This window comes from Ambystoma mexicanum, chromosome 10, assembly GCF_040938575.1.
Source record: "Ambystoma mexicanum isolate Mex_15411 chromosome 10, UKY_AmexF1_1, whole genome shotgun sequence".
Classification (NCBI taxonomy): Eukaryota; Metazoa; Chordata; class Amphibia; order Caudata; family Ambystomatidae; genus Ambystoma; species Ambystoma mexicanum.
The window spans coordinates 1530180362-1530206683 of NC_090932.1; the positions used below are offsets into that span (position 1 = coordinate 1530180362).

Below are 26322 nucleotides of genomic sequence, written 5' to 3' on the forward strand. Positions count from 1 at the left end.
CCATCCGACCCTCTGACTCCTCAGCTAATCAAGCCTATTGCCCCATTAGAGGCCTTTCACCTTGAACTCATCAACCTGTCCTTTGACTCCACTTGCTTTCCCTCGATTTTCCGGTCACGATCATCCCTCTCCTAAAAAAGCAAAGGGCTGACCTGCACCTACCAGCTAACATGTGCCCTCTTTCCCTCCTTTCGCACTACTCTACAGTGCTCAAAAGGGTTATGTTCAACTGTCTTACACATTTCTTAAGACATCAAGAACCCCTACAATCAGGTTTCCGCTCCTATCACTCCACGGAAACTGATCTCATGAATGACTCCAACTTCATTGTCACAGGTAAGCACTTCAACCTATCATCTTTCCTTATTCTCCTCGACCTGTCCGCTGCTTTTTGCACTGTTGATCACTCTGATCTCCTTAACAATCTCACTCTTCTTCGGCCACGATTCTCTGTCTCCTGGACCAACACCTCAACTGTTGAGGTTCCACAAGGCTCGGTCTTTGTTACTCTCCAATTTACAGTCTACACCTCTGCTCTTGGGGCAAGTATCTCGTCCTTTAGGTTCTCGTACCAACTCTTTGTGCAGATGACACCCAAATCATCTTCTCTTTTCCTGAACTCTCTTCTGATCCCTCTATCAAAATGTCCAACTGTCTCTCTGCCATTTAATATTTGATGACTTTCCATATTAAACAATAGCAGAACAGGGATGCTCTTCTTCCCTGCCAAATACTTTCATCGCTTCCCCAGCCTATCTAGTTCCTACAAGACACTCTTCCCCTGCCCCCTACTGCTCTTCATCTAGAAACCTCTGCATCATCAATGACCCTTCTTTCTTGCACCTTCTCTACATTCATCTCCAAAACTGCAATGGCGACTCACCTCAATCTCCTAAATATTTGTAAAATCAGGCACCTCCTTCCTTTCAACACTGCCAAGGATCTCTTAACTCTTGTCTTCTAAAAGCTGAACTACTGAGTCAGCATCATTTCTGGTCTCCCCAACTAAGCTTTCTGTGCTTTGTGGCGATTCATGGGGTCTCGTCACTTCTCCCCAGAGGGGAGCCCTTCCCTATGAAGCTAGGGAAGTGAAGCTGCTACCCAAAAGTCCACCTTGGGGTGGTAACATGTGGGAGGACCTCATAGGGAGAGACTCCCCTCATCGGGAAGAGAACTCACATACCATGAATAACCTTTCTAAGCCGTTTCTTATATATAAGCCACGACCCTGGTTAATCCATCTAATAACCATCCTGAGAGTACTACTGTGCGCTGCTGTAGGGTTTCTTCTGCATCACCTGCACGATCCAACATAACTGTGATGACGAAGATGCAGGGAAACATGAAAAATAACCTTAGGATGAATTACCGAAGAACTGCAACAAGGTGGCTTCAAGGAAGCATGAAGAGGACCTTGAAACAACTAGAAAGAGACCTTGACGTTAAGCAGGGTGGACCCCGCTGTATAAACTAGACATTGAAAAGGGACTCCGACTTGGGGAACAGGATGCTGGCGCCCTGAGAAATCGAACTGGGAGAAGAGGACTAAGAGAGGGGCAGACCGAGAGAGAGAGAGAGGGGCAGACCGAGAGAGAGAGAGAGAGAGGGGCAGACCGAGAGAGAGAGAGAGAGAGGGGCAGACCGAGAGAGAGAGAGAGAGAGAGGGGCAGACCGAGAGAGAGAGAGAGAGAGAGGGGCAGACCGAGAGAGAGAGAGAGGGGCAGACCGAGAGGGGCAGACAGAGAGGGGCAGACAGAGAGGGGCAGACAGAGAGGGGCAGACAGAGAGGGGCAGACAGAGAGGGGCAGACAGAGAGGGGCAGACAGAGAGGGGCAGACAGAGAGGGGCAGACAGAGAGGGGCAGACAGAGAGGGGCAGACAGAGAGGGGCAGACAGAGAGGGGCAGAGAGGGAGAGAGACAGATAGAGAGAACCTTAAGCAGAAGGCAGAGGCTGAGAGCCGGGAACGGATCCGGCTCAAACATCCACTGCAAGGCCATCAGTGGTTGCGCGACCTCCAGGAGGTGGACCTAGTGATCCATAAACTGCCGCTCCAAGACAGGAACCAAGGAAGAAAGAAATGCAGAAGACACATTTGAACGTGAAGTCAACCCGAGACCTCAGGAAGAACCAGAAGATGCAGTCCACCCACAGTCAAGTTAACAGGAGTTGCGGCAGGCCCAGATGGAGTGTGGGGGAATGTTCAAGTCAGATAAAGATTCAAGTGTTACTCAGGAAAGTTCTCCCTTGTCACAGTGATGCTCAGAGAACCAAGAGTCAAGTATTCGCTGAAAATAGACCCTGGCACATTGGTGCCGTTAGTCAAGGAGGAAAATGTCAAGATATTCACAGGGGCAGTCTCCCTAAATTCCTAGCCTACTTTCAAAATAAATAGTACATCAAGAGTGAACTTTGTCACAGTGGTGACAAGAGTCCTAAAACATCAATAGTGCCTTGGGAGGGAACTCCCTTGTCAAAGTAGGAAATCCAACTTGCAGAAAAGAGATCAAAAGGACCAAGAGCCATTTGGGAGAAATCTCCCCTGTAGTCAAGATACAAGTAGCCCTAGGAGGGTATCATCAGTAAAAAAAAAGGAATTGAGAAAATATGTACTTGGTTGTTTATTAATCCTTGGAAGGAAGTGAGAGGACTTTTAAAAACGTGTTCAAGAGAATATCAAGAAACAGTCTTGAAAACTTTCTCTCACTTTCTCTCTTCTTGCTCCACTTGCATGGAATTCTCTTCACACAGAGATTCGAGAAACAATCCACCAAAATATGTTTAAATCCAAACTGAAAGCCAACCTCCTTGTCTTTTGAGTTACCCTTTTAACCTTTCATTTATTTGCCTTAAGCTAAATTTTTTCCCTCGCCACTAACCTGCCTGTGTCCTCACTTTCTCTGCCTTCAATCTAGCACTGCATCCATCATGTTAGCATCCCTAGCACAGCTGGCCGCACCGCTTACATGCACTTAAAATTTAGTGTTGATTATCTATGTATGCCCAGTCATGCATTGTCCGTGGTGACTGTTCCATTTACTCCCCTCCACAACATGGTCAGAATGTCAATCGAACTCATCCTATTTTAAGAAGCTCACTGCTTCCTGTCAAATTTGGCATCTTATCCATTGTACGTTCTTTTGCGATCGTGCGTGCGTGCACGTGTGTGTTTTTAAACACAGGTGCAAATATGCCCCCTCCAGTACATTCTAAGGATTACCATTTCTCCTGATGCACCACAGTGTGATCAACCTCAACCCTCACTCTCTCCCACCTCCTATCTCCTATCTCTCACAACCCTCCTTACTATCACCCACTATCATACACTCTCACAGCCAGAACTTCAAACATTCATTGAAACATTACCTACACTTGTGTCCAATAACCCCACAGACTTCACAACAGTCCACTACACCCTCCGCCTGGTTTCTTGGTCCACCACCACACCTACTGACCTCATCTGAACACTTTTCATGGTGTCTTATGAATGTGGGTCTTTCAGGCACATCAGTTCCTGGTGCCTGCCTCCTCCCCGTGGTTCCTTACTTCACCTGAATGTTCGGACCAATCTAGTAATAGGATTTTTCCCCAGGAATGGGTCCTCATGGCAGACATTGCTTGAATTGTCGTTTGAATATCAGGAAGAAGACTACAGGGTCCCGTCGCAAGAAGAGGTCGATGGTGTATTGAATCAAATATCGACATATGATTGTGGTTCTGATTTGGTGGGCGTCATTGACAATCAGGTGCGAACACACCAAAGGCAATATACCGCCTGAGAAGGGGCCGCCCAGCAGGCGCCAGAAAATTCTGTCGCTTTAGCATGCCCTGACTTAATAAGCTGACAGAGTACTACACTTGGTTCAGCTGTGCAGGCGCTGGGAGAATGGACACGATTTGGGCAGCTGGTTCCCACGAGTAACCTTTGAGTCATGGACATTCTTGTTAACTGTTCATGGTTATTGTGTTTTCGGGTTGGGCTCGCTGCAGGGCGAGGGATCTTTCCAAGGTGGCCCTTGAATCTTTGGGCATCTCCAATTTGGGAGGATCTCTGTCCCACTTGGTCGTATGGTGGGTTATTTGAAACCGAAATATTATGAAAAGGGATATAAGGCCCATACACTGTTGGCGGGCCACCTGAGAGGTCAAAGAGCCAAAAAATCGGTATACAAGATTAGAGATATGGGGGTCGGGCGAGTTCCTGAGTAAGCGCGAAGATATTTTTACACACAACTATAGACGGCCAAAGGCACTAGTGAACCTAGAGACACATTCAAATATTTGCAGGAACTTACCCTTAATAAACTGACCCTGGCTGAGGCCGTACCACTGGATGCAGCCATCAAGGGCGAGGAAGTACTTTGTCAAGAAAATGGTGGGGACATGCCATTTGGGGGCAGGTGGAACTGCCTGTGGTTGCATCCATCAGACTAAGGCTAACAATCCCTGGCATTGCGGCTCGATGTGGCCGTGAACTACACTTCCCAGGAGCCTTAAAGTGACTGGTGCATTTGCAGCGTAGCAGCTGTGCTTGATAAGGCCGCTATCCGCCCGTGCCCGGAGCGAATTACTGAAGGTTTTTGTAACGGGACGATGCAGCGAGGAGGTGCATTTCGTGAGGCATGGGATCACTGTGCCCGAGGTCATAGCGGTTCTGAGCTTCAGAACGGGTCTGGGCCGAGAGGTGGTGATGGAGGTTACATTTTTTCAACGCGGTCACCACTTCTGCCTGGGTCGCCTCTGGAGACACCTGGGCTTCAGTTAAGTAAAGCAGGCTGCGTTTTCATCATGATTGGGCATTTGATTCGCATGTGGCTACCAACACGTGCTTGTGAATACGTCTTGCCACAAAACACTACCTGTTACATGCTTAAAACTCACACTGAACTAAGAAGCCAAGAGTTGATTTAAGGTGTGCACGTGTGATATGAAAAGACATGCCAATGGAACTCTTGTGTTCAGGAAAATAAACCTGTGTGGATATAGTTCTACGTGCTAACTGCTTTCTTTCCATTTCATGCTTTGCCTACAAGGTCATGAGTGTTGTGCATCATGTGGGAATAATCCCTAATGCTGGTCTCATTATGCTGCCATGTTCATGTTGCTCTCTGGGTATTGTTGCATGTTCATTAGTCTCAAAGGTGTTGTGTCAAACGAAGTGCTGCATGTATATGAATCTCCATGTTCTATGTTTATATGTGTAGGGTAAGGGGAGTAGGAGGTTCTATCAGGGAAAAGCCTTGTATGAGTTATTTGCAAGTGCAGAAGGCAGGTCAGGTTGTTGAGGTATAAGTCACACGGTATCAAGGTTCTTTCCCCTAAACTCCACCTACCCATCCAATCTCGATACCCTAAACCCTCTTTTCGGTTTCCCTAACCCCCCCCCCTAGCCTATCCATAACCTCTCCCTGATCCCTCTTCCCCCCACCCCCCGATTGGCTGTCGAGTGGTCACCTGTGCTTCTAACATCAGGAACACCTGCCAACTAAGGTGGGAGGGCCGTTCCCATTCGGCTTCTGTGGTTCGGAGAGGGTGTCTATGCCCTTCCCCTTATTTATGTATTGTTCAGTTGTTAGGCGCTTATACAGCAAGCAAATACTGTTGCAAAGCGCCCACGAGGCAACAGGGAGGGGACAGTGGATGATAGACAAAGTAATTACAACAATGTTAAATAATTAAATACAACAAAAAGAAGAGACAATGGGAGGGGAAGACAAACCTACTATGCCTTGTGAGTGTTCAGAACGTGCAAGTGCAGGGGGGAAAGGGGTATGTGATAGGTGTACTGGATAGGTGATGTGGTGATCATGGAGAGCAGCAGAAGGGCTATAAAGAAAGGTAAGTGCAACCTGCAGTGGTGAAGGGTGAGCTGAGGGAAGTGAAGGGGATAGACAGCAGCTGGGATGAAAGATGTGGGAGGTCAGGACCCTGAGGATACATAAGGGCGGCACTGCTCACCCTTGGCAGGGGAGAGACGGAGTGAAGGAAGAGGTAAAGAGAAAGCTATTGAGGCTTTTCAGGAACTTGAGAAGGTCCTGCTCAAGGCGAAGAGAGAGGGGGAGGCTGTTCCGAAGAAGGGAGCCCGCTGAGGAAAGCGACCAACCACCTGCTCTCTGTTTCACAAACCGCTTTACACGTAAGGAGTTGATGCCAGAGAAACACAGGTGTCTAGAGGAGGAGCATTTGGTCAGAAAGAGTTGCAGATAGAGTGGTCCCTGGCCCCAGACAGCCCTGTGGATGATGCCGAGGGATTTGAATTAAATCCGTGCTGCGATGAGGAGCCAGTGAAGACTTTGTAGGCTAGGAGATATGCGGTCCCTGGGCTTCAGGGCAAGTCTAAATCTCGCTGCCCTATTCTGAATTAGCTGGAGGGGTTGCAGAGTGGACGAGGGTAGAATAGGGAGGAGACTATTGCAATAGTCAAGCCTAGAGAGAACCAGAGCCCGGGTAACATTGAGTCTCCTGGGGAAGAGGAGGAAAGGTAGAATTCCTTTCAGAAGGAAAATCTGAAAGTGGGACTTCTTGGCAATGTCCTGAGTATGAGGGAGTAAGGAGACAGAGGAGTCGAAGATGACTGAGGTTTCTGGCTTCCGAAGAGGGAGCAGGGGGGGGCAGCCTATGGAAGAATGCCACAGTGAAGGGAAGAAGTAGGGTGCCGGGATCCCAATAGCAAGGATCCCTGTTTTGCTGGCATTGAGACAAAGATCATTAGATTAGAAGTCGACCAGGTCTGGATGATTGAGAGGCTGCCAGGGAGGAAGGAGGGTGCAAGGGTGTCAGTAGAAAGTTTGAAGGAGAGTGGTTTGTCGTCAGCATGGGACTGGAAGTTGGGGGAGAAGGAGGAAATGAGGTGTGTCAGCAGAGTAAGGTAGATGTTAAAGAGTCAAGGTGAAAGAATACAGCCCTGGGGGGCGCCACAGGAGGAGGAGGAAGTAGGGGAGGAGAAGGTTGCCAGTATGACTTTGGAAGAGCGATCAGTTAGGAAGGAGGTAAGCCAGTCCAGTGCCCGCTCCGACATACCAAGGGTGTCATGGAGATTTTTTTTTGAGGATGGAATGGTTCACTGTGTCAAAAGCAGAAGAGGGATAAAGGAGGATGAGGACCGCCGGGGAGTTGGAATCAAGGGATGCAAGCAGTTCTTCACAGGTGTTCAGAAGAGCAGTTTCTGTGCCTCTTTCTGCTCGGAATCCAGACTGATGGTCGTGAAGACCGCCAACAAGTGCAGTGTGGGAGTTAAGTTGTGGGAGGGCCAACTTCTCAAGCAGTTTCCCCAGGAAAGGGGCGATGGAGATGAGGCGATAGTTGGCCGGGCAGGAAGGGTCTGCTGACTTTTTTTAAGGATGCGGCTCACAAGGGAATGCTTGAGGAAGGATGGAAAAGAACTAGTAACAAAGAAGTGGTTACAAAGATCAGTGAGAGCAGAGGCTGGAGAGGAGAGGTTGTCCTTGATGGTTCTGGATGAGCACGGGGCAACTTGTTTGGAAGAGACCTTCATGGAGTTGACAGCTCTGGTGACTTATTCCAGAGAGACCAAGGCGAAGGAGGAAAAGGAGGAACGAGGAGGGTGGGTGGTCAGGGGAGGCATGGGTTGGAAGTGTGCGCGACAAGGCTGCTCAGTATGTCCTGGGTTTTGGAGGTGAAGTGAGTGGCGAGTGCAATGCAAAGGGCCTGGGAAGGAAATTAATTTTTCTTGAAAAAAACACTAAAACACAATCTCTTTAATAAATAACGGCTACTAAATCAAACATTAGCTGGGTATAAATGTATCCCTTTGTTGGTGCTCTGTACGCTAATATAGCTCGCCATGGTTAATTAATTTATATACCCAGGGTGTTTATAGGGTTCCAGGTTATTTTTCCTTTGAGGCTAATTTGAGGAATGCCTCGCTCGTTTTCATGAAATCGCACCAGAATTAGAAGTGTGCCTCTAAAACTGTATGGGAAGACCAGACCCCTCTTGTTCACCTAGGAAGCAGTAGGGGCAGCGCATACTGCAGACGGGTTGGCAAGTTCCCTGCAGATTTTGAAGAGTTCATCCGTGTTGTTAGATGCGCCAGATACTTGTGCCTGAATGTGGGCCCTTTATTTGGCATGGATAGAGAGTCTGTAATACCTTTGGAGCAGGTGGCAGGCCAGTTTGTCAGAGTAAACCTGACATTTGCCCCTTTCGTTCTGCAGCCCTGCACTTATGTGTTTGAAAGTTCGGAGTCGTAACAGGTTTAACGCTTAGAGGCAGGTTTCAGGCGGAAACCTCATGACTGGGGCAAGGGTATTGGTAATGGATAGAGGTTACTGAGAGCAGATTCAGAGGTAGAGTCTGAGTTAGGTGGGCAAGGGGGAATGAAGGTAGAGGTGAAGGCAGCAGCTGACACTCGTTTCATCTGACGGATGTTCGTGAATGAGATTGGCAGGGCTTTTGGAGGAGTTGTCACAGAGCCATAGGAGCCCAAGTGGGAGGAGAGAAGAGAGTGGTCAGACCAAGAGAGAGGGGTGACCAGAGGAGAAGAGAGGGAGGTTGGAATGGATGATGGCGTCCAGCGTGTGTCCGACAAAGTGGGTTGAACCAGAAGGAAGAATGGAGAGGGAAAGGGAGGTGCAGAGGTCAATGAAGAGGGTGGATGCTGGGCATGGAGAGTCCAAATGGATGTTAAAGTCACCCAGGAGTGGCAGGTTGGAGGTGGTAGAGAGTAAGGAGGAAAATAAAAGAAATCAGCCCACAAAGAGAGGAAGCACCTGGAGGCCGGTAAATGTTAGCAATGGTCAGGGTGGAGGAGGGCGAGATGACCAATTTGCAAACTAGGCTCTCAAAGGACGAATAGAGCTGAGTGGGTAGGATGAAAGAAGGAATCCACTCAGGGAAGATTAAGGCAACCCCACCGCCAGCCCATTGAGGTTGAGGTTTGAAGGTGATCTTAAAGTAGTTGGGTAAGAGCGAGTCAATGGAAGTGACTGAACTGGCCTTGAACCAAGTTTCAGTGAGTGTGAGTATGTCAAGGTCAGTGTCTTCCAAGAGAAGGCAGATGTCAGCAGAGTGTTTGTTGGCTGAGCGTGCGTTGAGGGTCGCTAGGTGGAGACGATTGCTGCCCTTGAAAGTTTTTTGAGGTAGAATACAGGGTATGGTACTTAAGTCAGAGGTGGCGGCGCGGGGGGTTGGGGGGAAGAGGCAGGAGAAGGAAGGAAGTTTATGAGAGATGGCAGGGTCCGTCAAAGAGAAGGTTAGCTCGAGGGCCTTGAACCAGGATTGTGCCTGTGAAGTAGACATTAACGCAGCCGCAAGATGCAAAGAAGCCCGCCAAGAGAACTTCCCACTTAGTGCCGCCTTTAATGGTACAAGAAGAGTAAGGGGAGAGAGTAGAGATGAGAAGTCCATAGGTCTGGAGATGGGACAGAGAAAAGGATGTCATAGAAGATTTCTCTGGGGGATGCACTGACATAGGTGTCTGCAATTGGGAAACCAGGGTTTGCAGCAAGGATGTCTTTTTTATGCTTTTTCCATCCTGATTTTGTTAGAGCGGGTGGATAGGTGATAGTGTAGCAGTTGGAGTAGATCGGAGAGATGGAGGGTGCCATTTCAGAGCAAAAGGGAAGGATGTGAGAGACAGGGAGATACAGAGGGAGGGGATGTGCTGCAGTGCACAGTTCTGACCTTAATTCACAGGCCGCCAAGTGGACGTTAAGAGTAACAGTCACAAACAGTGCAGGATGTGGGCAAACCTAAATTTGATTTTTTTTTTTAAAAACTAACAGGCACTAACAATGCAGGATGTGAGGACACCTAAATACAATTTTTAAACGTACAGGCACTAACAATGCAGGATGTGAGGACACCTAAATACAATTTTAAAACAGACGCGCACTAACAATGCAAGATGTGAGTACATCAAACATTAGTCATTTGCAGCACAGAAGTGGAAGTGAGAGCTCAGAAAAGGAAGACAATTTAAGAGTTTTAGACCATGTAACAGGGGAGAAATGCCAGCTGGGATAGTTTAGTGAGAATGTCAGGAGTGGCACAGAGTCAGGGGAGATGAGGCAGGCAAACAGAGAAAACAGTCAGCACTCACGTAATTGCCGAAGGGAGGATGCCATAGTCCAAGAGCACGTGGATGAAGTATCCATCATCATATTGCATTTTTTTTTGTGTTCGATTTTATGGTGACCCGCAAAGCCCAGACGGGGGCTTTAGTGTGGGCCTTGGAGGGGGCTGGCATTCGCCCAACAGCTCCCGTTCACTGGAGTAAGAAGGAAGGATATCGTTAAAGCCATACCTAAATTAAAAGCGTGGCTGGGGCCGGGTCAAGATGGATTCAGGTCAGTCTTCTATAAAGAGGCATGGTCGGTCCGTTGATGGCCCCACTCTTGACAAAACACTTCAATAGCATACTGGATGGGGGAAGCGCACCAGATACATTCACGCAGGCGTGGATATTTGTCCTTCCTAAAGAGGGCCATGACAAGTTGAACTGTGGATTGAATAGGCCCATATCTTTGTTAAATGTTGATGACTCAGTAAATGCAATCGTGTAGGCAGAACATTTGAATGCAGTCCTCCTGAGGTTGATTCAACAATGATCTGGTAGGATTCATTCAGGGCAGGAAGGGTGTGGACAATATTTACAAAACACTGCATTGTATTGCGAGCATTGACAACCAGGACTCCAGGGCTCTCTTGGCGTCAGTCGATGCAGAGAAAGCCTTCGACACTGTCAAGGATTTCATGGAATTAACACTTAAGCAGTTTGGCATCAGCACTCTTCCAGAACACGAGCAAAACAAAAGAGATGATGGCTGTAAGGTTTAGAATTAATCTTTACCTCTGGCACTGCTCTGGGCAACCCCCCAGACCATCTTTAGGGAAGAGCGACGGTAGTCATTCTGTTTCTTTGTAAGGGTATCCTGTGAAAAGCTGAATTGCAACCATAGAGCATCTTAATGCAAGTGGGAAGATCTCTTATAGTGGAATGGTGATGGTGACTACTAGGTTTCGTCCAAAATGACTGAATAAAAAATACTGAATATGTGATTTGGCTGAATTTCAGCCGTTTGAAAAATCTGATGGCAGAAAAGTTTGCCCAAATCACCCATTCGGTGCTGGGGGCTGCAGGGGTGTCCCCCGCACCCTTGCTCTCTATATTGTGAGGGGGGGGTTGTGGGGGACACCCCTGCAGCTGCCTGAAGAAAAAAAATGGAAAAAAAAGGAAAGGACCCTGCGCGCCGGTTCCCGATCACAAAGTGAAAGGGACCAGGCGTTGCAGGGACACAGCGAGACGGAATGTAAGGTAATTAGGGGGATAGGGGTCTGTTGGGGGTAAGGTGGGGGTCTGGGCAAGCGGGTAATGTTCGGGGAAGAAAACACCAAAGATTATTTCGAAAAAATAATCTTCAGTCTTTTCTTTCTTGAACATTTCTGATTAGGTCTTTCAACCCCAAACATACTACTACGCTCTTCCCATATATGACGTTACACGCACAGCCTGTGATGTCATCACAACAGTATGAGCTTATACAAAATGGTGCCCGTAACGCAAACACACAGGACACCATATGCTGAACACAGCCGGGATAAAACATGTATCCAACCTGAAGATATATAGGTATGCTCTTTGCTTGAGATGAGACCCGATGCATTGAGGCTATACAATGGATCAAACCATTATCCAATTTCAGAAAACTCATAGCATGTCGTTGGTCTCTGACAGAAATTACATTTGTCTAAGACTGCGAGAATAAGAATCTTTATTAGATAGTTACCAATACAACAAACTACATCCAGAAGATTTGGTAATCAAGTGAAATTACAATTTATATGGCTTTTGGATAAGTAGCCAAATCTCAGTAATCACCATTAATATACTGAGAGATTACATAAAAATTCATTTTTGTTTCCATTTTCATTAGAAAAGAGAATACAGAAGCAAGATATAGGCTATGAACAAGCTAATCACAAGGACTGTTATTACCATGTGAGATACTCAATTCACATTATTTGGATAGGTGAGGGCACACTTAGCATACATTAATACTAACATGGAATTGATATAGAGATATTGACTGAATGTGTAATGGATTTCTGTTTTTCCTCCTTTTTTATGATTTTTGTTTTTATCCACTTGGGATGTATTACTTTTTTTAAAATATAATTAACATAATTTACCATAATAATGAAAAAATAAGACAAAGACATGGCTATTCCCACTAGCACCATGATAAAGCATGCCCTCTTTAGCTAGCCACTGACCATAGGCAGTCAGGACATCAACAAACTTTTATGCATTCACCGAATGACGTAAAGAACAAGCTAACCACCTCCAGCAGAAGAAAGGAGAAAGTCTGTGCCACAACTACAGTAATAAGAAGCCAGCATCAGCAGATGGGTACGTATCACAGTCCATGTTTACGGAACATCGCCTAAGGCAGGCCACTCACCCGCACGCATCTGCAGCCATAATCCTAATGGCATATCGCACAAGACCTCTGCCATTAGAATGCAGCTATCCCCCACAACAAAAACCCTTGAAATCTTTCTCGTCAACTTCAAAGTACCCATCCACTTGCCTGCTCGAAATGGATAGCTAGTAGGGACCTGGTAACCCTTACCAAACTTTGCTTCGGCTAAAATGAACACATGCATTCAAAAATCTGCTAACAAATTCCTCATACATGGACTCCAGTCCCAATAGGATGTTCAACCTAAAGAGCGTTAGGACCATACATGGTGAAAGGCGCTCTACAAATGACAAAAAGCAATGTTTTTGAAATTGAATGCATACTGATAAAAATGAAAATGTTATATATTGTCCATCATTGATATTTAAGTCACGCAGCCTTCAAAAAGACCCGGATAGTCGAAACAAGTGTTGGCTAGGCTAAAAGTGCTGCACGGACAATCTCATAACATTCACATTAAACCATTTGATGTATCAACTAAAATAGTGTTATTTCATTTTGCCAACAGGTTTATTGTAAGACACAAAATTATGATGAATTAAAACTAATTACTCTATATTATTTCCTTGTTAATCAACTGAAAAGCAGTGCATGACTTACAGAAACAACAATGATCTATGTGCATTTATTTGATTATGGGCATAGCCAATGTTTCTGGTACTCATGCAGCAGCTCTTAGCCCAAACGCACACATTGGGTGAGGCGTAGACAGCACTTGATTCTGCCCATCTTAAATATGCTAATGGACCTAAGTCCCGGGCGAAGGGAGGGTAAGCTTACAGAACAACTAAATGACCATGCAATCAATTTCAGTATAGATTCCAAAATGTACAAAACCAATTCCAAAAATGGGCCCATAGGAGTCAGGAAGTCACTACTCCTGGAAGCTCTCTAGCATCATTTTGAGTCCATCAGAGAAAGTTTTAACTTATTCTCTTGGAGAACAAGATGGACACTTCTGGCAGTTGCAATTTCCTGAACTCTCAAAACAAGTTTTAAAGAAATAATAGGTTACTACTTGGCTTCAAACATCTTGTAGTGTACTCAAGAGGCTTTGTATGGTCTGTTGTGGGTGGAATATAATCGTTTTTATATCTGTGTATCTTAGACACATTGTATGCTTCTAAGGTTGAAATGTGTTAAACTAATCCATTACTTGAAAACAATTACTGCATCTAGGGATCCAAAATCTAGCTTAAATGACAGCTAGATTTAAGTAATTATTTGCAAAAATGTGTGCAATTGAATATAGTCCACAGAGAATATTTTCTGTCATTTACAAAAATTAAAACCTGGAAAAACTAATTTCTACAGAACTAGCTATGGATGTAGCTGGAACATAAAGACATCAATACATTGTGTACATAAATGAAGTTATATTCTCAGAGTGTGTGATGTATGAACAAGCTAAACGATGCATTATATAGTGACTCATTTTGCTTATGTAGAGCCAGTAAACATCAATGACAACACCACTAAAAGTATTGCATTTTAAACTAGGATAATGTTTCTACACATTTAGAACACTAGGATGTGAAAACTGTGCCCACACACTCAGCGAGTTCAAACGCAGGCCACATTGCATTACTGGAAAAAACATACTTGTGTGCATAGCTAGTAGAGATTCTGTTTTCTTTTAAGACATTTGAGACTAGATGGTATATATTTGCAGTAATCGGGAGTAATTTCCATAAAATTCAAGGAAGTGTTACACATCTCAGTTTGACTGGATACAAACCAATTAAGAAAATACCTGAAAAAATTGGATTGGAAAAAAGAAGCTTTTAAAACCCCACTCTAGATGAAAAAAGTAAATCACTCTGGGAAGGCCATGCAGGCAAAAATATTAGTTGCAAAAACTGATGGAACGTTTAAGACCATTGACAGAGTGACAAGGACTTCCATTTTCAATTGAGGAATGATTGGCAGAAGAAAATACTCACTTTAACCTTCTCCTCATAGATTTGTTCTTTTTGCTTCAGATGCACCTCCAAGTGTTGCGCTCCAACCTGTGCTTCCCGGTATTTCTCCTCTAGCTCCTGAAAACAAAATATTTAGCTAGTTAGGTGTGCACACAAGGCATCAGTAAATCAGTCAGTGTCAATGGATTCATAGGCTATGACAACCAGTAGAAGCATCACAGGAACCTACATCTATTTTGGTGAGGCACCTGTTCTAACATTAACTCACCTTTGTATAAGATCTGAATGATATCAGACAGTGACCGTGTTACTGTCCTCATGAAATTGACAACCAGGAAATAAATCTTGGACAGCCCTCTCCAACAGTTGTGCCTCATAGATTCCAGCCCTGGCTATGAGAACATCTTTGCTTTTGCACCTTTTACATCACAGAGCAATCTTTTTTTTAAAAAAAATTGGTTTTAACACAAACAGAAAATGAAAAGAAACAAAAAAGATACAATATATGTCATATGATATACCATTCTTAACGTTCGGCTGCATAACAATGAGAGAGCACATTATATCTTCATGAGGTGTGGAACATTCGTCTCAGTTCTTATTTTGAGGTGTATTCACCATTAACTAAAGAACTTCACCCTCCCCCCTCCCTTCCTTGTTCTAGCATGTATCCATTGTTCGTTGTTGAGTCGTGGGAACATCGAAAAGACAGAAATCATATCTCTGTTGTCTGGTCTGACAGTAATCGCTCATTTCGAGAACTCTTCCGTTGTTGCTGGTCAGATTTTGGATTTCGATCAAGACCCTTCCGGCTCTTCCGATTGAGATTTGTGATCCATTGTTAAGTGTTTACTTTTAAAGTCCATCCATAGGGTCTCACATTGGGTGGCCTTGCCATGAAGAGCGGCAGTTATGGTTTCCATTAAGTAGATGTTTGTGGCTAGCGCGATCCATTCATTCTTTCCAGGCACTGTTGCGGATTTCCATTTAATTACCAGTAGTGCCCTGGCGGCAAGTAGTAGGTGGGGGGTCAAGCCCTTCACTGTGGTCCAGTTATCTTCATCCCTTTCTAAACCAAAAAGTACTAGGTAGGGGTCAGCGTCTCTTTGGATGCCTTCTATTTCCTTGATCCACCCCACGACTTCATTCCAGAATACCTTGATGCGCAGACAGCCCCACCGAATTGTTAGGCAGAAACCTGTGCAGTTCGCTTTGGGACCACCGTAAAAGATTTAGGACTACAGGTGTTAGCAGTAAACCCACTTGGTAGCAGTCTGTACCACCCAGATTTACCTGGTAGCTGTGGCTGAGCAGTCAGACTTCCCTCAAGAAGAGTTGGGCAGTATGCAAAGTATACACAATAGGCACTCAGATACAATAATACAAACAAACACTGACCAGAGCTTTGGTATCAAAGTATATCATTATTTATTTAAAAACACACTATTTGAAACACTCCAGCACTCTTATTGTAAAACACTCTAACCACAGTTACTATTATAATATATACAACCCTTATTCCTTATCAGATATGTCTTAGTTAACACCACTTATTTCCATACAGAGGTGAGTGCTTAACTATAGATGGCACTCCAATAAGTTTATGAAGAAGGGAGGGAAAAAGACAGAATATGGAAAGGTACACCACTCTAAGATTTAGGAACACTATTAGCAAGGCAGAAGAGCAAAAGTCACTTGTGAGCCAAAGTCCATAGGCTGGGCCCACTGTTAGAGAGAGCAGAGCAGAAATGCACCCAAGATCACACAGTTACACTAGGCTTAAAAAAGTCTTGCAGAGAGTTCAAAAAGAGTTTAGAGAGGCTCAGAAAAGTTTAGCCAGGGTTTCCCAGGCTAACCCAGGTTCGAAAGCCGGGGGCTAAATCTACCCCGTACAGTCGGTGGCAAGGGAAGCCAGGCGGGACACGGTACCTTAAGTGGGAAGGATCCTCCAGCGGTGGCAGTTGTTCCTGGCAGTGGGTGCAAGTCTCGTCGTCGTCCAGGGGAAGAGAAGATCTCGACTTGGAGGAAAGATGAAGGTCGTTGCACTGCTAGGGAAAAACCAGCCGCTGAGTTTTCCGGTTAAAGGTACTACCCTTTATTTTGCGGTCATGGTAAAACGTGGTATTCCGGTTGCCGGGGTGCTTGGCACAGGCAAGGCGGCCACAAGATGCGTCGGGAAGGCGAAAAGACGGTGAAACTGGTTATCCCCACCAGTCAAACGAAGAAGACTCTCCGGCGGGAGATCTCCTCTGTCATTGGGAAAAGTGGTGAGACGGTCCAGCAGGGCTCCACCGGTGGTGTCGTCGTGGCAGGTTGGCTCAGCTTCTCCCTCGTCGGATTCGTAGGTCCTGTGGCGACTTCTGGAGTTCCAGTCCCCAAAGCCCTGCTTTTATGCAGAAAACCCCCATTCACTCAGCCTAGCTGTCACTCAAACATGCTAAGTGGTGAGCCGGCCGGCTCACCTCTTGGGCCAATCAGGACGGAGTGCGACTTGAGTTGCCTAGGCAACTCAGTCCAGGGTGCCTAAATCCCCCTTCACCCCTCCTAAGTACCCCAGACAGAGTGGCACCACTTTGGAGGGCTTCTGTGGAGAAGCCCGCCAAAAAGTGGAACAGAGGGCTCGACTTGGGTTGGAGTCACAGAAGAGAACACAAATGCCATTTTAGAACAGAGTTTTGGCAAAAAATACCAACCGGAGAATTAATAATAATTAAATAAACCGGCGGTATGTTCGAGGCTATCGTAATTAAATAAATAAAGATAGTAGACTCGAACAATGGGAAAATCCCATAGAGAAATATTTACGGTTGAATATAAAAAGTAGTATTGACTGCCACCAGCCACAACTCGATCAGGGGGGACGGAGACGTGCCCCCTCGACTAACAGACCCCGGGGCAATTGAATTGCCCCAGCCAGTACGTCCACAATATGATGGTTTGTACTGGTTCTGTTCAGAATTGAAGACTAGTAAAGTCAATGGTGACTTTACATGTCCTGGGAGACAGTAGTCAGTCCCAGGGTATGGAGTCTATACTGGGGGGTCACTATGACACCCCTGTGTTACTGCACTGAGGGTGCTTTGTAACACACATCACAAAAACACATGAAGCCCTATGGAGTAAAAGACCCCATAGCCCATTAAACACATCTAAAGTCAAAGAAACACACTCATATCATGCCCAAGAGTGAGGGTAAAAGAGTCTCACTCTTGGCAGGAGAAAAAAACAAACCCCAAAAATCCAGCAAAGCTGCTGGGGGACTCACTGGGTTAGGAAATTCAGCCTAAACAGAGAATTCTCCCTAACACACATGTGCCAGTAATCGGCTATTTGACCACATTTCCTCCAGCCTATTGGGTTCATTGTTTGGGACATTTTGGATAGCTTGAGGGGATCGTATTGCCACCTGTGTAGGAGTTTGATGGCATGAAGTTTATATTGACAGGATATCAATGTTTTGGAGGCAGCTCTGCACATTGTATCCCATTGATCGGGGTGTATATCCTCCCCAAAGTCTTTTTCCCATCTCGACCTCAGGGGTTCCGTGGATCCATCTCCCGCTGCTATTAGTTCTCAGTACATTACTGATATAAGACCTTTCATCTCTGTTTTAGAGTCTAGGATTTTCTGGAATGGGGTCAAGTCTCTATTCAATTTTTCTTTCCATTTTGCCTCCGTTAGGACCCCTTTTAGTTGGATGTACTGGAATGTGGATAGGGTACCTATACCCAATGCTTCAGTCAATTCTGGTAGAGTGATATAGGAGTCTTTCCTCTGCAATTGCCCCACTCTTTCCAAGACTGCCTCATACCATGATTGTTACCTACCCACGTCAGGTATATGGTTGTTTATGCCGGGGGACCATAAGTGACTAAGCGGGGACGGCCAGGTAGTAATTTTGCGAGTTTCTTTTCCTGTACGCCATATGCTCCATATGGTGCTCAGTACGGGATGGCCTTCGATTTTCCGTAGAACCCTTTTGTGCGGAGTCCATAGCCATTCTGATACTGTGGCCGGGGAGAAATAGTGGTTGTCCATTTGGACCAATTGGAGGTTGTGATGATCTCTGAGGTGTGGGATTAGGACTCGCAACTGGGCAGCATTGTAGTAAGATCTCAGGTCGGGGAGTCCAACTCCTCCCTTGTCCTTAGGGAGCGTCAATGTGGTGTATGGGATCCTTGGTTTCTTTCCCTGCCATATAAATCTCATGATTTTTTAGCTTCAATAAAGAACCCTTTTGGTATTTCAACTGGCAGCATTTGGAAGGGATACAGGAAGCGGGGAAGGCACACCATCTTGACCGCATTGATTCGGCCAAGCCAGGAGATCGTGAGTTTGCTCCATTTCTTAAGGTCCGCTGCGAACTGCCGGAGGAGTGGAAGAAATTGGCTTCAAATAAGTCATTCAGAGTTTTGGTAATCTGTATGCCCAGATACTGTAGTGTGAGGTGTTCCAGCTTAAGGCCTAATGGGAGAAGCTTGGCGTCATTTTCTTCTGGGGTTCCTTGAAGGGGGAACAGAATGAATTTTGTCTTATTCACTTTGGAGCTGGAAAATTAGCCGTATTCATCCATTAGTCTAAGGGCGTGGGGAATGGACTCTGTGGGGTTGGTTATGTGGAGGAGGATGTCATCCGCATAGAGCGCTATTTTGTATTCTGTCGGACCTAGCTGTATCCCTTCTATCGCAGGTTCAGCTCTCATCTTTTGTGCCAGGGGTTCTAATGAAAGCGCGAATAGGATTGCAGAGAGGGGGCATCCCTGTCTAGTCCTGCGTTTCGATTGGAACCATCAGGAGTATTCTCCATTTATGGATATCGATGCCATGGTGTATGTGTATATCGCTTGTATTACCCTCTTAGCTTTAGGGTCTATTCCAATCTTCTGCAAGACTGCTCCCAGAAATTCCCACTCCACTCTATCAAAGGCTTTTTCCGCATCAATTGACAATAGGATAGGGTCATTGGGGAGATCGTGGGCCACGTGGATAAGGTGTGGTGTTTTGCGCATGGAGTGAGCTCCCTGTCTCCCGAGTATAAACCCGACTTGAACTGGATGGACCAGACGGGGAATTAGGGTTTCCAGTCTAGCCGCTAGCACCCTGGCATAAATTTTGGCGTCAATGTTAAGAAGGGAAATCGGACAGTATGAACCGCAATTTTTAGGATCCCTTCCCTCTTTGGGAATCACTGTTATCAATGCCTTTTTAAAGGAGTCTGGGGCCAGACCGGTCTCTAATATCTCATTAAATAACTCTGACAGGAAAGGGGTTAGTTGTTTAGTAAATGTTTTGTAGAAGCCAGCTGTGTAGCCATCTTCTCCTGGGGATTTGCCTAGTGTTAGCCTTTTAATTGCGTCCTGGATCTCCTGTTCAGCAATTGGGGAGTCGAGGAGCTCAGTTTCTGCGTTCGTTATTGTGGGCATAGTGATTGACGATAGGTAAGCGGTTATGTCCAGTTGGCCAGGGGTTATTTCAGAGGTGTAGAGCTTCTCATAGAAATTAGCGAAGGATTCTGGGATTGTACAGGGGATAGGGGGTGGGGGCGTTGGGTCCTCAATGATCTCATTCACTCTGCAATCTGCTCTTTGTTCCCTAAATCTAGCGGTTAATAAGGTGTCGGCTTTATCTCCCTTCTCATAGAATTTCTGTTTTAGAAACTGTAATTTCCATACCACTTGGCTGTGTTCTAGGAGTCGTAGTTCTTCCCTTTTTAGTTGGGCTGATTTCATTTTCCCAGGGTCCACTTTAGGTTCTTTCCTCATCTCCCCCTCCAATTGACCCATTTCAGCCCGCAACCTTTGTTCTATAATCCTCCGCTTCCTCTTCTTGGAGGACCCCTCTCGTATTAAGACACCTCGCCATGTGGCCTTCCCCGCCTCCCAGACGGTTTGCTTGGAAATCTCCTCATCATTATTCGTCTTAAAATACTCATCAATTTCGGTCTCCATGCTCATTTTAAAGACCAGGTCTTTCCAGAGGGTCTCGTTACACCGCCACTTCCCTCCCAGGACAGGTAGATCAGCCCAGGAGATATCTACTAGAACCATGTCGTGGTCTGACCAGGTTATCGGGGTGATATCTGAGTGTTGTGCAGTGTTTGTGAGGTCGCTTGTGAGATATATGTAATCAATGCGCATGTATGTGTGGTGGGGGTTTGAATAGAAGGTATATCCAGTTGCACCAGGATGCATGCATCTCCAGACCTCCTTCATGTCGTACAAGTCCATTATGTCAGCCAGTTTGGTTCGCCCACCTTTATTTTGGTTTCTTGTTTCTGGGTTACCTGGCTTCCAATCCATATCAGGATCGGCCCCCCATTGGTTGAAGTCTCCCCACAGAATGACGTGCCCTGTGGCCTCTAACATTATTTTAGGGATCGTTTTCTGAAGGAATGCAACCTGCCCAGTGTTTAGTGCGTATGCAGTGGCGACAGTCACTTTCACAATAGCTATTTTTCCCGTTATCAGGAGCGTACGGCCCACCAAGTCAGACCAGGTCTTCTCCACCTCGAATTGGATCCCCTTCTTGAGTAGAATGCCAACTCCTCCCTTCCTTAGTGAGCCCGAGCCCCAAAACTCCAGGCCTCCCCGCTTCCCCAGGATGCTCCGTTCTTCCCCCCTTAGCAAACTTGGTCTCCTGCAGGAGTAGTATGTCAATGTTGGATCTGCGAAATTCCCTGAGCACTAATGACCTCTTAGTCGGGGAGTTCAGGCCCTTCACATTGATGGACGCAACTCTGAGCGAGCGTCTCACTTTGAGTTTATCAGGTGATGCCATCGTTGGGTTTCTTTGAAGTGTCATTCACTACTGGCGACCAGACAGTTGTTTGGTCTGTCAGACCCACACAAACGTTGATGTTGCGGATTAGATTGGATAGTGCTATTATTGTCCCCAAATTTCTATTCTTCCCTCCCACCCCCATAATCCCCCCCCTCCCTGAGTCCCTGGCGTTCATCCGAAACCAGGAGCTGAAGATGTGCTGTCTCCAGCACTTTGACGGCGTCCGACTCGGACATGATGGAAGAGTTCAGTCCAGAATCGGACCACCAGTGGGGAACCGTTGCCTCTCGGCCCCATTCAAGTATACCATTGTAAGATATTGTTGAGCCCCCTTCACCCGTCCCCCCCCCCCCAACTCCATAAATCTCAACAATAACATCAAAAAAAGGAAGAACAAAGGTATAACGATATGTTTGTCATCCGGCCATTTCCTCGGGTGTTCGTTTCCCCCTTACTTCAGGGGGTGTTGTCGCTGCCGGGCGCTACCATCTCTACAGCGATTGTGTCGGTTTGTGCCAATAATTGCTTGGCTCCGAACCGTTGATTCGTGAAATGCAGACCTTTGGGTCACCGAGTTCAAAAGATCTAAACTCATTTCCCGTTTTCGGGCGTGTTATTCAGGCGTCTGTATTTTCTTGATCCATTCACTCACTTTCTTCTAGGGCCTTGGAGTTCCCATTGTGTTCCAGCCTGGTCAGTCTCGCCTCTTTCGCCATATCTAGGGGCTGTCCCGAGAATGTCCGTGATACAATCATCGATCGCATCTTCGGACCGAAGGACAATTTTCATGCCGTCGTGCTCAAATGTAAGGGGGAAGGGGTATCGCCACCTGTATCTCGTACCCCTCTCTGAGCCACTTGGTCAGGGGGCTGCAGAGGCGCCGCAACGCCAACGTGAGCGAAGATAAATCCTGGAAGATAGTGATGCATGCGCTGCCCAATGTGAGTGAGTCTCCGGATCTGGCCTTCATCAGGATCCTATTCCTGCATTGATATCGGTGGAATTTTGCGAGCACGGAACGGGGACCACCGGGGGGTCCGCCAGCCCTATGTATCCGTTCTGTTTTGGGTTCGTCTATCTCTTCATCCGCCATTAAGATTTTTATGATGTTGTGTATCGTGACCTTGAGTGAGTCTTCAGTTTCACCTTCGGATTCCGGGATACCAAAAAATCTGAGGTTATTCCTTCTTTCCCTGTTTTCCAAATCATCAATTTTCAATCGTATCTCCTCTTCCTTCTTTTCAATATTGCCTAACCTCGTGTCCATTTGGGCTTCAAGAGTGTCAATGGACGCCTGGTTGTTCTCGACACCTTCCAGTCTCTCCTCAAAGTCGTCCATTCTCTGGGTGATCCTGTCGATCTTACTGCCCAGGTTGGCTCCCAGGGTCTTTATCTCTGCCATTAATGCCGCGATGTCCCCCTTGGTGGCAGCAGCCTCCGCTCCAGTGACATCCGTTGCCATTGTTTTCTGGTCAGGGACCAGGGAGGGCGGAACGTAGGCGTATTTGGCAAGCTTGTTTTCTACGTGCATGGAATGGTTCTTGAGTTAGAGGAGGCACACGCCCCTGATTCGGGGGCCCAACCCTCTATACAGCAGTGTAGGTTCGTGGAAGCAATGGGGTCCGAATATTCCGGTCTCCGTGCAGCTTTGGAGGAGCTGGGGAGGTGCCTAGGTGATTCACTTGGTAATCCACATTCCGGTGAATGTTGCCGCTTTGAGTCCGGTGGGGCCTCCCGGGGCCGGGGAAGCACCCTTCACTGGTCTCACTGGTATTCACTCCTTTTCACTCACTGCCTTATTTGGTGGACTTGTTCGCCCTTCTTCTCCCTCCTCCTCTTGATGTTGTAGTGCAACTAAATGCTCAGTGGCGTATTATGGCATGTAGATATCTTGGGGACCTTCCATGGAGTGTGGGAGCCCATGCGTACTTGGGAAGACTTTCTCCTTCCTTGGAAGGCGATCTTGGGCATCGGTGTCTGTGCTGGTGGGAGCAGTGTATACTGTGCAGGCGATACGTAGTGTGGATGGGAGCCGGAGATGAGGGAAGGGAGAGATTCGCAGGCGGAGATACGTGATGTTTATAACTCGCGGGTGGCCGTACTGAAGTGCGTTTTAGGCGCGCACCATGTGGTGTCTTGTAGATGGATACCGTTCCCCTCCGTGTTGCGTTGCTCGTCAGAGGACTCCATCGACACAGCCACCGCTCAGGTGGTTGGGCTGGCCCGGGAGAGTATGCTGGATCTGCGCCCTGATGTCCTGCCTTCCCAGTCAGGCAGGGGGTGACAAATTGTAAAGGGCCCGGTTTATGCGTGCACCGGATCTGCTTTTCAATAGTCTCTCCTGGGGGGTGGCTGACACTGCAGCACGCGTGCCGTGGCCTCGGGCAACACGGGCAGCTTCCCCCTAGCAAATCTTGGGGATCAGGGCCTCTATGTAGCGCGGACTCCGCTGCTGCGCCTAACGAGTGGCCATGGAAGCGCCACTCACCTCAATCGCAGGCGGGAACCGTTACGCACTCCGGCAGATCTCCAGGCGAAAGGCACACATAGGGAGGGCTCCCATCGAGCGGGGGTTGTGTGTTCTTTTGTTCCGCGGCATCCACACCTCAACCCAAAGCACCTGGGAGGGGGGCACCGGGCAGGGGGGGCAGGTCTCGATGCACTTCAGACGCGGGCCGGGGGCCTGCCTTCGAATCCGCGGTGTTGGGTTGCTTGTATTCGACTTTCTCTTTCGTTTCTCCTCCCGCGGGAAACTTCTATTGATGTTATCCCAGGTTTCACACGTCCGATTTTCTTCAGGTTTTTTCCTATAACGACAGGGGGGGGGGGGGAATCTTCCAACACACATTTCTCCGTTTGGCTCCTGTGGGGGGGGGGGGGGGCCCATGATGTGGGGGCTCAGCTCACATCACAGACCCACGAAGACTGAGCTCACACGGGGAAGCAGGTCATCCGTGCGCCCCCTGGTGGCCAATCACAGAGCAATCTTTTAAGCTGTGGAGTGCAGACATAGAAAAGCTGATCCAGTGTCATAGTAGGTGGGTCTTGGAGTTGAAGGGTGGCATAAAAGGCAACCAAAATAGCAGAAACTGCCACCTTACAATAAATAACTAAGTAGGCTGGCATTGGCTTACACGCATTATTTAAAAGAGTGAGATTGTGGTGGTGAGTTTTTTGGAGATGACGTGTTGATAACACTGAGCAACCGCCACATTCCATTTGAAAATTCTTCAAACTGCATTACAATTGCATGGACAGGTCTGGGGTTCTAAAATTAACATCTCCAAATCTGAAGTCCTCAACTTATCAATACAACCTGACAAGATTTGCTTCTTGTGCTGAAAAGTCCCATTTCGGTGGGCATCCAAAAGCATAGTTTACAGGAGAGTCTGACTAACCAGAATTATGAGCTAGCTGGAATCAACCTTTCTAAAAATTCTCTCTAAAATTTCTACCGAATTATCCAGGTGGCTTAACCTCTTCCTTCGGCTGGGTTGTGCTGGTGAAGATGACCATTCACCCTCGTCTCCTGTACATGTTCTAAAGCACTAAACGTACTTGTAAACCGTTTCTTTTATTTACACAATTAAACAAAGCTATCTCTTGTTTCATCTGGCAGGGGTAAAAAACTATAGTCAAAGCAGAAACATTAAAAAAACACCTACAAAGGGCAGAGTGGATTTACCAGTTCTCTCATTTTACTGTTGAGCGTGCCAATTTAGAATTTGTTTCGAGGGGCAAGAAGGTGACAAACTTTGGGTATTAATTGAGCAGCTCTGGGAAATGGTTGGTACAAGGGGACATGCCCAGAGACTCGTATTGATGAACAATAGCTAAAACACTGCTAGAACTGTGGGACATAGTAGCAGTAGAAAAGGCTGAAGTCTTTTCCATCATCTCATACACCTCTACACTTCAACACCTTGCTCACCCCTACATGGCACAACGTCCATTCGATGAGCTGAGAAAGGGAGAATGCAGTGCACTGAGGATAGGTTTGTAAAAGCCAATATGAGACTTCAACAATTCAAGAATGACTTTGGGTTGGGGGGTAATGGAGAGACTACACTGGCTACAAGCACAACACTGGGTTCTCCACTCTACTATGAGGGAGACATCACTTACATTTTATACTGATTTTGAGAAGTTCATACTCCTTTTGAGGTGAGTTTATTTGTATCCATAATTTACTTGTGAATAGAGGAATACAGAGCAATATGAAATGATAGGGGCCAACTCTGTTGCGGTAAATCTCTATCAATGAGTGGGAACAACTTTGGCTCGATAGAAGAAAGCATACTTGATGCATTACTAACAAACAGGTCCAATACAAAACTGTACAACTGGTACTATATACCAGTCAGATCATAAAGACTGATCCCTGATGGATGGAGTTAATGTTGGAGAGGTTGTGGGCAGGAGGGTCATGATCTCTATATGTGGTGGTGAATTGATGCCCTACAGGAAAGCCATTGCAGGCGGTCTAAGAAATATCCCAGATGGCCCAGCTTTCATAATCCTGGGACTGAGGGATCATGCATTAAGAATCATGCCCAAATCAGATAGGAAACTGACATGGCAGCTTTTAATGAGTCAAGTGGGGAAAAAGGAACAGCCCGTTACAAGACGTGGATTTGCAAGCTATGGGACATTTCAGAGAAGGAAAAGCTTACACATGCAACATATTCCAAATCCGCTACCTTTGCTAATACATGGACGCTAGTTTTGGACTATTTGGCTGACACGAATACCAAACTTCTCCATCGTGTGAGACTCAGTGGTGGCTTCAGATTTCAAGACATAATCCGGTATGGTGATGAAGTGCAAAGGGTAAATGGGTTGGTCATAGAAGTCTGGACGTGGACTAGAGGTATGGGATTGGGCTAACTGTATGGTTTCATTGAATTTAATTTCCCTGCTTAAACCTTTCTCTCAAATTCAATAATCGGATTTACACTATAGCTTTTCAACAAACAAAAAACGGGAATGCCATCAACTACCAGTAGCTACTTTTGACTGAAGTCCAACTGGCACCATACAAGCAAACCTATTTGTTATTAACTTTGTATGTTTGTTAATATGTATCAAGAAGAAAATAAAGACACATTGGAGTGGTATTTAAAGCATAAAGGAACAAACAGAGGAGAGAAATTTTGGGTTCACACCGTATGGACTA

The 26322-nt window shown here is 46.5% G+C and overlaps 1 protein-coding gene across 20 annotated transcripts in view; it reads right to left on the minus strand.

Moving 5' to 3' along the window:
- The window catches only part of CIT (citron rho-interacting serine/threonine kinase), a 2264529-nt gene that overhangs the window by 1332031 nt on the left and 906176 nt on the right, over nt 1-26322 (minus strand). For all 20 annotated transcript variants that reach the window (XM_069619729.1, XM_069619715.1, XM_069619714.1 and 17 more), the window contains one exon: nt 14389-14484. In XM_069619729.1, coding sequence (XP_069475830.1) covers nt 14389-14484 — 96 coding nt within the window. The remainder of the gene's footprint in view (nt 1-14388; nt 14485-26322) is intronic.